Source organism: Danio aesculapii, chromosome 1 (genome assembly GCF_903798145.1).
Source record: "Danio aesculapii chromosome 1, fDanAes4.1, whole genome shotgun sequence".
Taxonomy (NCBI): domain Eukaryota; kingdom Metazoa; phylum Chordata; class Actinopteri; order Cypriniformes; family Danionidae; genus Danio; species Danio aesculapii.
In genome coordinates this window covers 39,009,429-39,021,711 of record NC_079435.1, presented here as the reverse complement: position 1 = coordinate 39,021,711, position 12,283 = coordinate 39,009,429, and the positions used below count along the sequence as shown (strand labels likewise).

Below are 12,283 nucleotides of genomic sequence, written 5' to 3'. Positions count from 1 at the left end.
AAACTGCATTTATTTGCTCTAAACTGACAGCAAACATATTCATTTTCTTTTCGGCTTAGTCCCTTTATTAATCTGGGGTCACCACAGCAGAATGAACCACCAACTTATCCAGCATATTCCCTTCCAGCCGCAACCCATCACCGGGAAACATCCATACACTCTTATTCACACACACTCATACACTATGGACAATTTTTAGCTTACCTAATTAACATATACCACATGTCTTTGGACTTGTGGGGGAAACTGGAGCACCCGGAGGAAATCCACACAAACACGGGGAGATCATGCAAACTCGTCACAGAAATGCAAACTGACCCAGCCGAGGTTCGAACCAGCGACCTTCTTGCTGTGGGGCCAATGTGCTACCCACTGTGCCACCGCATCGTCCATGACTGTAAACTGTAGTTTATTTATCTGTTACTTTATCGGTTGATTAATTTATTGCTGTATTATAGTACTAGTTTCTGAAAATAAGATGATTCCTGGGGCGACACGGTGACTCAGTTATCTCCGGGTGCTCCGGTTTCCCCCACAGTTCAAAGACATGCACTATATATGAATTGAATTAGCTAAGTTGGTCGTAGTGTATGTGTGTGAATGCAAAGAGTGTATGGGCATCCGCTGCGTAAAACATATGCTGAATAAGTTGGCAGTTCATTCCGCTGTGGCGACCCCTGATAAATAAAGGGACTAAGCCGAAAGAAAATGAAATGAAATAAAAAAAATCTATTATTTTGACTCATACTTGTATTTTTTAAAATATACTCACACTGGTTTTGTGGGCCAGTGTTAGGGTTAGGGTTTGCGTAGGTTTCTTCCGGGTGCTCCGGTTTCCTCCACAGTTCAAAGACATGCGCTATAGGTGAATTAAATAAAATAAATTGCCCGTAGTGTATGCATGTAAATAAGTGTGTATGGATGTTTCCCAGCACTGGGTTGCAGCTGGAAAGGCATTCGCTGTGTAAAACGTATACTGGATAAGTTCGTGATTCATTCCGCTGTGGCAACCCCTGATGAATAAAGGAACAGAGCCTAAATGACGAATGAAGTTGATTTCCTTGCAGCAAGTCTAAGACAGTAAAACTAGTACTGAATTTTGATACAGTTTAAACTGTTTTCTTTTTTAATATATCTTAATTATTTGTACGATCCAACATTAATACATCTTTGCTAAATTATTGTATTATTTCCTGAACATAAATTCTCACAAAATCTTACAGTTCTAAAACTAAAACATGCAAGTTATAAATAATTATAAAAAATGAATTTCACATACTCTATGTTCACACTCATTTTTTTAAAACATTTTTAAAAACGTTCATGATTTTTAATTATGTGATACTTTGATACGTTTATTATTATTATTATCTTAGTCGCATACAGTTGAAGTCAGAATTATTTATTATTAGCCCCCCTCTTTTTTCTCCCCAATTTCTGTTCAACGGAGAGAAGATTTTTTCAACACATTTCTAAACATAATAGTTTTAATAACTCATTTCTAATAACTGATTTATTTTATCTTTGCCATGATGACAGGAAATAATATTTACTAGATATTTTTAAAGACACTTCTATACAGCTTAATGTGACATTTAAAAGGCTTAACTAGGTTAATTAGGTTAACTAGGCAGGTTAGGGTAATTAGGCACATTATTGTATAACAATGGTGTGTTCTGTAGACTTTCGAAAAAATATATAGCTTAAAGGGGCTAATAATATTGACCTCAAAATGGCTTTTTAAAAAATAAAAACTGCTTTTATTCTAGCCAAAATAAAACAAATAAGACTTTCTCCAGCAGAAAAAATATTATCAGACATACTTTGAAAATTTCCTTGCTTTGTAAACATAATTTTGGATATATTTAAAATATATTCATTTCAAATATTCAAAATGTAAATTTAATTCAAAATTCAAATATTGCTTGGCAGGAGAACGTAACAGTTTGATTGGTCCACAGGTTGCTATGGTGTTGCTGCTCATGATGTTGGTCCAGTGTGGACTTGTGACCGCTGTGTGAGTGGAGATCTGGCAGCTGTAAGTAATCATTCAATCACTCGCTATTGATCCAATCCCAAATGGCACATGTGTCCATTAAGTCCACAATACTATAGAATGTCCCATTTATCATTTTAGCTGTCAGAAGGACCTGAGCCTCATTTACATGTATGCATTTAGCAGACTCTTTTATCCAAAGCAATTTACACATGTGAACACACACCTGGCGAGCAGTTGGAGGTTTAGTGCTCAAGGGAATCACCTCAGATGGAGGATTGAGGTGGATATTTATTCACTTTTCCCCACAACAATCCCTGCTGGGACTCAAACCTGTGACCTTTGAATCTTTTGGAAAAAGTGACTGCAAGTTTAGGGTGCCATTTGGGATTGGCCGATTGTCTTTATCATTACCTCTTATGGACATGTTGTGGCCTAATGGTTAGGTAGTTGGACTTGTAATCGAAAGGTTGCAGGTTAAATGTCCGTTCCCGGCAGGAATGGAAAAGGAAGAGTGAATTAACCGCACTCTCTCCATCTTCGATACCCAGCTGAGGTGTCCCCGAGCAAGGCACCTAGCCCATAATTGCTCCCCAGGAAATGAAAGCAATAGCTGGCAAAAATTGTGTTCAAACTTACATGGTCAACCCTTGTGTGCTGATGTTTTCATCCACTCTGGGGTGTTTTTAAGTATTTATTGAGCCACAACCATCTCTCTGTTTCAGCAAATGGAATGATTTTTCGTGACAAATCTTATTTTGACACATATTTTGAGTATGCAAAAAATGTAACAATACTCTGCGGGCAAATTTATTACCCTTTCGTTATGTTGGTGGCTGCTTTTGTCTGATTAAACAATAATAATTGCCCAATTTTCTTCTTCCCAACAGGGAAAACCATCAATAATTAAGAATGCATGATAACTGTATACAGTATGCTGACATGGCTTTACCATTAAAAAATGTCATTATAATGGTCAGTGCAGCAAAAACAGCCACCAACATAATGATAGGCTGGTCAATTTAAACAGTACACAAGGGTTAAAAGCAAAGCAACAATTTTATGAATGGGTAAAACCATACTTGACAAGGCTCACTTCACTTATAAAAGATGTTTTCCAGACATTGAAGTCAGGATACACCCCATCCCCCCCCCCCCCCAACGGGTAATATAAAAGCAGAAATTTTTGTTTATCATTTTTAATTGAACTTTTATTAAAATAGAGTTTTATATTGTATTTTATACCAAGCGGCAACCTCCCGCTCACCCTCGGGAGGCCAATACGGAAGTAACTGAAACTGCAATTCATCAAAATTCCGCTAGTCCTGGCTCTATAATAGAGCAAAGTGCAATTGAGCCCACTGTTAGAATGGCCAACTTTACAGCAGAAAAAAAGGTGTTTACAGCCTGGTACAAAGAACGATTTTGGTTCATATAGCTATTATTACCCTCCATGACAACTGTGAGGGGGGTGAATTTTTTTATAACTCATCCATTTCCTTTATATTAGGTTATATTAAGTTTGATTAATTAAGGGCGTGGCCACTTGAGTGACAGCTAGGTCTCACTGGTCGCCGTCACTTCACCTCAGCTGAATCCGGCAGATTAACCACTGATCTCTGCATATTCATCGTATTTATGTGTTGTTTTATGTGGCTTTACACAGTCAGCTGCCTTTTGGACTTATTTCTTACAATTATCAGATGATATGGGATGCTGTGTGCACTTAATTGTGCTCACAAACCGTTCACGTGGCCTCGTTTCCCATGTGAGTAATGTTATATACTTGTATACCATCTCTATAAATGTATTTGTTTTATTTAAGATCATTTATCATTAATATTTTTCTTTAGACCCGTAAAGCACTCCAGAATGTGAAAGATTGATTAGCTGTAGGCTCTAGAACAGTCACCTGAAGCGTTATCATAGTGTTGTGCTGGATTTTATCAATAGTCTTGCATTTACTTGTGGCTTCTTTTGCGCTCTTCAGAAACCTATGGGTGACATCACGGATGCTACGTCCATATATTTTACAGTCTATGGTTTTATACAGGGGCGTTGCTAGACATAAAGCTCTACTGGGGCACGTACCCCCTTCCCCCAATACACTATATATATATATATATATATATATATATATATATATATATATATATATATATATATATATATATATATATATATATATATATATATATATATATATATATATATATATATATATTTATTATTTTGAAGAATAATTGTATAATAATAAGAATACTTTTATTTATAATAAATATAATATACATATGTACATAATATACATATATCAGGAGGCATAGTGTTTTTATATATATATATATATATATATATATATATATATATATATACACTATATATATATATATATATATATATATATATATATATATATATATATACTATTATTTTAAAGAATAATTGTATAATAATAATAATAATAATACTTTATTTATAATAAATGTAATATACATATGTATATTATATTTATTATAAATAAAAGTATTCTTATTATTATACGATTATTATTCAAAATAATCTTAAATGTAACTGGAAAACAATGTTAAGACAACTGGAGTGATATGCTAAGATCATTCAAGAAATTACTTTTGCATAAATATTAATTTCATTTGAATGAAATCCTATAGACAATTCAATAATAATAAAAAAGATGTGTTATAGGATTATCTGTTGTAGACTTGACACATGGCAGATAATTAGGTTTGTTAAGTCTTACCTCCCTGACTCGTCATCCCTCCTTTTTGTTTCATACAAAAAAATCTATCAGGAGGCATGCTTAGTAAGATCACCATCATATTGTTTAAACTTTAGTTTTTTACACTTGCAAAACAAAAAAGGCTGTTACGCCGGTTTTACAACGCATGAGCGGCGCGTAACAAGCAGCCTGCTTTTTTGGCGCGCATGTTTACTACCGGGACTCTCAGAAGAAGAGCAGCGAGTGCGCGAGCAGCGCGTGCGAGAGGCGCGCGTGTTCTCTGCGCACACGCGGAGATGCATCAGTTTGCTTTTTGATTACATTGCTTTCACCAGCGTTGGTTCGGTTGCACATAGAGAATAATGTGTTGATTTCGGAATTACCACTCTTAATAAATACACTTGCATATGAAGTAAATCATATCTCAATGCATTTACTGGGGCACTGGAGATTTTCACTGGGGCACGTTGGGTCTAGCGACGCCCCTGGTTTTATATCATGTTGTTTAACATGTTTTGCCTATTTGTTGTGGTTAGGCTATTTTTCTGTGCTATTATATCAATATTTCTTTTCCACTTGTCAACCTGCAACTCCTTGCAATCAGATGCAGTATCCAGGCTGTACCTGCTAAAATACTGTATGTGGCTGTTTTTTGTCCGCTTAGTGCTCAACACAACAGCTGCAGGTTATTTTCTCTTCATTGACCTTATTTTCCACATGAAATTGGGTGCAACCCATTTTTCCAACCTGAAGACTTACGAACTGGTCTTTTCATATATTATTTTGATCTAAATTTGTTCTCCGACAAACACTGATTTGTAGAGTAAGTAGTTTGACCATTTACTGTTGTTTACTACTTATAATTCTTTATCCATTAGCAACTCAATTGCACAAAATGCAGTGACTAGATCCTGGAAATACTTTTTAGTCACTTAATAAAAGTCATGGAAAAGTCAAGGAATTTAACATCTGGCTAAAAGTGGTAACCTTGTTACTTATCTTTAAAAAATTGTCTTTTAAAAATTATGATTCTTTTATTACTGGTTTACTCTGTGTGTGTGTGTGTGCGTGTGTGTGTGCGTGCGTGTGTGCGTGTGTGTGTGTGTGTGTTTATATCTGTTTCGGTTTTATACCAGGGATGCTGTTTGTGCAACCTGAGGGGAGGTGCATTAAAAAGAACCTCAGATGACAGGTAATGTCCCTAATTAAGATTTTGATTTCCAAGGGATTTTTGTTTATCTATCCGTGTTGCCTGTATTGTCAGAAACTTGTGTAATATAATATAATATAATATAATATAATATAATATAATATAATATAATATAATATAATATAATATAATATATATTTTTCATTAATCTTGCACATTTACTTCAATTGCAATATCCATTTAAATGTCCTAGGGGATTATGAAAATTTCTTTATCATTCATTTCTTCATCCTAGGCATTTTAGTTTATTTTGGTTGCATTTTTTCCACAAGCTCCGGATAATTTCTAATTAACACTAAATTAACACTTATATAATCGCATGCTTTTTACACATATTCTCCAATGAACGTAATAAGCAAATATGTTTAGCACAGTCAATGTTGTTGAATTTTAGTAAATGGATCAATCATGAATTTTGCATGCTGTAGATGGGTCCATGTCATGTGTGCGGTGGGACTCCCTGAGGTGAAGTTCATTGATGTGGTGAAAAGAGCTCCTATTGACATCAGTGCCATACCTGTACAGAGATATAAACTGGTGAGTAACACACACACACGTAGCTATTGCTGGTTTACAGGGACTCTCCATAGGCGTAATGTATTTTATAGAGAAAATATCACTTATATGGTCGTACCTAGTACTTAATTTGTAAATGACTAATTTCCGGAACAAAACCAGGAAATAAAAGTTACAGTGATGACGTCCACCACACAATTTCAGTTTTTCCAAAACATGACGTCATTAAACAGTGATAGCGCAAAAAAGAGCATCAAATTTCTGAACGGTCTTTAATTATTTTGTGCCATACAACGTTATGGGTCAATCATGGATAAAAACAACTTTGTAGCTACAAACATAAATCTTATAAAACATCATTATTCAGTTCAATAACATCACTGACATTCCGTTCACTTCCAAGTATAAAAATATTAACTAAATGACTCTGTCTAATGTTCCAGAAGAGCCCACAGTCACCCTCTTCTGTCATATTTTCTGGTAAACTTGAATCACTTTGCTTCTGTCTTTTACTATCCTGATCCAAGGGCTTAGTTCCATCATCCTGAGATCTCTTTTGATCAGGTTCATTATCAGATTTTAAAAGGTTTTAAAAAAATGACCTTGTTATTTTGAAAATACAAATTATTTTGGGAGGCCATTATTTATTTTCTGATTTCACAATGACTGCACCTTACCTTCGCCTGATGAGAGGTTTGCCAAGCAAGCGTGAGCGCACCTGCAACATCAAGAGGTGTGGTCCTCCAACGTGTTCCCTGGCCCTTACTTATCCCACTTCAATAGAAGATTAATGGATTTAGATATATTTTTCGGGAGCCGCAGAGCGTCTGGATAATTCTAGGAATTTAATACGACAGTCCGTTGGGAAGCTTGCAGTCCCAAAAGGGAGGACGCTGCGGAGGCCACCTGCTGGGTGCTGGGTGTGAGGGGTCCAGAGTGATTTTGGCAGCCCTTTTGCTCGCTCTGGATTAGGACAGTTCTTTGAGAGTAGAAAGGGTTGTACCAGTGATTCGCTCAGCAGTCCGAACTATTCGACGTAGTCTTTGGAAATCGTATTTAGTAGCTGAGCTAAACCAGACAGTTATTGATGTGCAGATGACTGATTCAGTGATGGAGGTTTAGAACTTTAGAACTGTTTCAGCAGCTCCTTTGGGAGGTTGAACTTCCTCAGCTGACGAAGAAAGTACAGCCTCTGTTGAGCTTTTTTGACAATGGAGTCAATGTGAGTGTCCCACTTCAGGTCCTGAGAGATGGTGGTGCCCAGGAACCTGAATGACTCCACTGCTGCCACAATGCTGTCCATGATGCTCAGTGGGGCGAGAGCAGGGGGGTTTCTCCTGAAGTTCTCTATCATCTCCACTGTTTTGAGCGTGTTGAGCTCCAGGTTGTTGTGACTGCACCAGACAGCCAACTCCTTAACCTCCTGTCTGTAAGCAGACTCATCATCGTCCTGAATGAGGCCGATGTGTGGTGTGGTGTCGTCTGCAAACTTCAAGTGCTTAACAGAGGAGTCTTTTGATGTGCAGTCATTCGTGTTCAGGGAGAAGAGCAGTGGGGAGAGGACACACCCCTGGGGGGTGCCAGTGCTGATTGTACGGATACTAGATGAGAATTTTCCTAGCTTCACCAGGTGCTGCCTGTCCGTTAGGAAGCTGTTGATTCACTGACAGACAGAGGTGGGCACAGAGAGCTGAGTTAATTTGGGCAGGAGAAGTTTTGGGATGATAGTGTTAAACGCCGAGCTGAAGTCAACAAACAAGATCCTCACATAGGTCCCTGGTCTGTCTAGGTGTTGCTGAACATAATGCAGTCCCATATTTACTGCATCATCCACAGACCTGTTTGCTCTGTAGGCAAACTGAAGAGAGTCCAGTGAGGGTTCAGTGATGTCCTTCAGGTGGGCCAGCACCAGTTTTTCAAAAGACTTCATGACCACAGATGTTAGTGCCACCGGTCTGTAGGCATTTAGTCCTGCAAGTTTGGGTTTCTTTGGGATGGGGATGATGATGGAGCATTTGAGGCAGGAGGGCACTTCACACAGCTCCAGTGATCTGTTGAAGATCAGGGTGAAGATGGGGGCCAGTTGGTCAGCACAGGATTGGTGTTATAAAATCTGGGCCTGATGCTTTTTTCCTCTTCTGTTTCCGGAAGACCTGGCGCACATCATCTTCACTGAACTGAAGTGCAGGTATGGGGGAGGCGGGGGGTGGTTGAGGTGTTAATGGTGGCTTGAAGAGCAGTTCAGAGTGGGTGTGGGGGGTTTTCTCAAACCAGGAGTAAAACTCATTCAGGTAATTTGCAAGTCGTTCATTGTCTACAGTGCTGGGGGATGGTGTCTTGTAGTTTGTGATGTTTTTCAAACTTTTCCACACAGATGCTGAGTCGCTGGAAGAGAACTGACTCCTTAGTTTCTCAGAATAGTTCCTTTTTGCGACTCTGATCTCCTTTTCCAGTGTGTATTTGGCCTGCTTATACAAGGCCCTCTCCCCATTCCTGTAAGCAACCTCCTTGGCCTGACGTAGCTGTCTGAGTTTTACAGTGAACCATGGTTTGTCATTGTTGTATGTGAGTTGAGTCCTGGTAGGAATGCACACCTCTTCACAGAAACTGATATAAGATGTTACAGTCTCTGTGAGCTCATCCAGATTGTTTGACACAGCTTCAAAAACACTCCAGTCAGTGAGGTCGAAACAGGCTTGTAGATCCTGCTATGTTTCGTTAATCCATCTTTTTACAAATCTTAATACAGGTTTGGCTGTTTTCAGTTTCTGCCTGTAGGTTGGTATGAGATGAATCAATGGTCAGAGTGTCCCGAAGCTGCTTGTTGGACGGAGTGGTATGCATCCTTTATTGTGGTATAGCAGTGATCCAATATGTTACTGTCTCTTGTGGGACATGTAACATGCTGTCTATATTTTGCCAGTTCACAGGACAGTTTTGCTTTGTTAAAATCCCCGAGAATGATTAAAACAGAGTCCGGGTGTTGTTGCTCGATCACCGTGATCTGATCAGCTAGTTTCTGTATCGCCAGGCTCGCGTGCACGTGCAGAGAAATGTAAACACTGACAAGGATAAACGAGCAGAACTCGCGCGGGGAGTAGAAAGGCTTACAGTTAATAAACAGTGCTTCTAGATCTGGACAGCACATCTTCTTTAAAACTGTTACATCTGTACACCACCTTTCATTGATGTAAAAGCACGTCCCGTCACCGCGCGATTTCCGCGTTGATTCTTTGTCCCGATCCGCTCTGAACAGCTGATAGCTTGGTAGGTGAAGCGCGTTGTCCGGTATGGTGTCGTTCAGCCAGGTTTCCGCGAAACACAGAGCAGCTGAATGCAGAAAATGCCTGTTTGTCTGAGAGAGCAGAATGAGATCATCTATTTTGTTGGGTAGAGAGCGGAGATTTGCCAGATGGATGCTAGGCAATGCGGTCCGAAATCCGCACTGTCTGAGTTTCACAAGCGCGCCTGCACGCTTTCCTCGAACATTTTCCAGAACAGGGTCCTGCAAGACCTGGCTCAAATTAATCACTGGTCCTACCCCACCCCTACCTCTAAACCCAAACCTAACAGGAATAATGTGTCAAAATTTTAATGTCACAAGACCACTTTAAGTATGTTTGGTAAGTGTTTTAAAATTAAGAAATCTTCAGGCAAGTCCTCAAAAAAACCACTGTAACAGAGTACAATTAGATCATGTCATTACACAAAAAAGCTTTCTTTGCAATCCACCAAAATCAACACAAACACAAGCACGCACACACACACTTACTGTATATTCTTACTCTTGTTGTGTTTTCACTTTTCTATACTCTGTCATTATCTTCCTCTCTCTCTGTAGAAGTGTATTTATTGCCGTAACAGGATAAAACGGCTGTCTGGAGCTTGTATTCAGTGCTCATGTGGCCGTTGCCCGACCTCGTTCCATGTCACCTGTGCTCATGCAGCTGGAGTGCCAATGGAACCTGATGATTGGCCGTATGTGGTCTTTATCACCTGTCACAGACACCAGTCACGGAGCTCCAGTGCTGTAAGTTCTTGGCAATCCAAGTTGTAACATTATGAGGTAGTGGCTATTTCGTATGAATTCATGCGATCTCTTTCCTACATTTTAGTTCAATTTGCTAATCCCCCAATGACAATTGGGTTTAAGGGTGGGGTTTGGGGTCACGCCCTTTTTAGAAATCGTACCATTTTGGATTACATTTATGAATTAGCCAATTTTCTGACATTAATGTGCAGCAGTTGAAGTCAGAATTATTAGCCCCCCTTTAATTTTTTTTTCTTTTTTAAATATTTCCCAAATTATGTTTAACAGAGCAAGGACATTTTGACAGTATGTCTGATAATATTTTTTTCTTCTGCAGAAAGTTTTATTTTTTTAAAAACCATTTTAAGGTCAAAATGATTAACTCCTTTAAGCTATATATTTTTTCGATTGTCTACAGAACAAACCATCATTATACGATATCTTGCCTAATTACCCTAACCTGCCTAGTTAACCTAATTAACCTAGTTAAGCCTTTTAATGTCACTTTAAGCTGTATTGAAGTGTCTTAAAATATCTAGTCAAATATTATGTACTGTCATCATGGCAAAGATAAAATAAATCAGTTATTAGAAATGAGTTATTAAAACTACTATGTTTAGAAATGTGTTTAAAAAAATCTGATCTCCGTTAAACAGAAATTGGGGAAAAAATAAACACGCTGGCTAATAATTCAGGGGGGCTAATAATTCTGACTTCAACTGTATATACCAGGATAATTGTCCTGTTATTGACTTTTGGTCTTGCATCAAGTTTGGCAGAGCTTCTGTTGATAATATTTGATGTGCTGTATGTATGTGAATTCTCACCAGATCCATTTAAATGTTGCAGGGTATCCGTGAGGTCTTAAAAAGTCTTCAATTTCAAAAAAACTAAATGTTAGGACTTAAAAAGTCTTAAATTCACTGAAATAATGACTTGTATGTCTTAAATCAAAAATTTAACGGGTCTTAACTTTCCATTGTCTATGTAAAGCTACTCATTCAGACCAACAGCCATACAGTCACCAACAATACATCTCAATAAAACCTTTAACAAAACTCTATTTACAACTCTATTTAATAAAATGGTTCCTCACAATAACATTTGTAAGTTCTCCATGTATCTATAGACCATATGTTGTGAAGGTACTGACCTGGACAGACTGTGGTACATGTAGTTTATTATAGTTTTTAAAGCTTGTCAAAGAAAAGTAATATTTAAAAAAGTGTATGTATGGTTTGCTCGTTTTTGACACATTATATAAGTGTTATTCAAGTAATTAGAATTTTTTAATGGGACAAGTAAAAATCCTTAGGGTTTAGCCCTGTATATAAGCCTGAAATGTCATTCACAATCCGCTTAAGTCGTGACATATGAAATACTGTTTCTGGGTCCAAGCCGCTACTCATTTGAATAGAGAAAATATTCGTTTATGACGACTTTTTAGTCATATCACACATTAAAGTGAATTTTATATATTAGGCATGGATATGTATATGTATATGTGTATGTATATATATATATATATATATATATATATATATATATATATATATATATATATATATATATATATATATATATATATATATATATTTGTTGAGTCTCCCTATACTTTTTTTGAAAGAGTGCTTGAACCCAGAAGCCGCTTTACATGACGTCACACTTAACAAGTGGATGGTCTTAAAAAGTCTTAAATTTTGGATTGGTGATACCCGCAGAAACCCTGTGTTCTTATTGTAGTTTGAAGATGATTTATGATTTTTTGGTCGTTAAATATGCCACATAATTGAT

At 37.5% G+C, this 12,283-nt stretch overlaps 1 protein-coding gene across 1 annotated transcript in view; it reads left to right on the top strand.

The window, feature by feature from the left end:
* The window catches only part of kdm4c (lysine (K)-specific demethylase 4C), a 31,788-nt gene that overhangs the window by 15,872 nt on the left and 3,633 nt on the right, over positions 1–12,283 (top strand). Inside the window, exons 15-18 of the mRNA XM_056460127.1 lie at positions 1,962–2,038; positions 5,870–5,925; positions 6,372–6,480; positions 10,301–10,489. Coding sequence (XP_056316102.1) covers positions 1,962–2,038; positions 5,870–5,925; positions 6,372–6,480; positions 10,301–10,489 — 431 coding nt within the window. The remainder of the gene's footprint in view (positions 1–1,961; positions 2,039–5,869; positions 5,926–6,371; positions 6,481–10,300; positions 10,490–12,283) is intronic.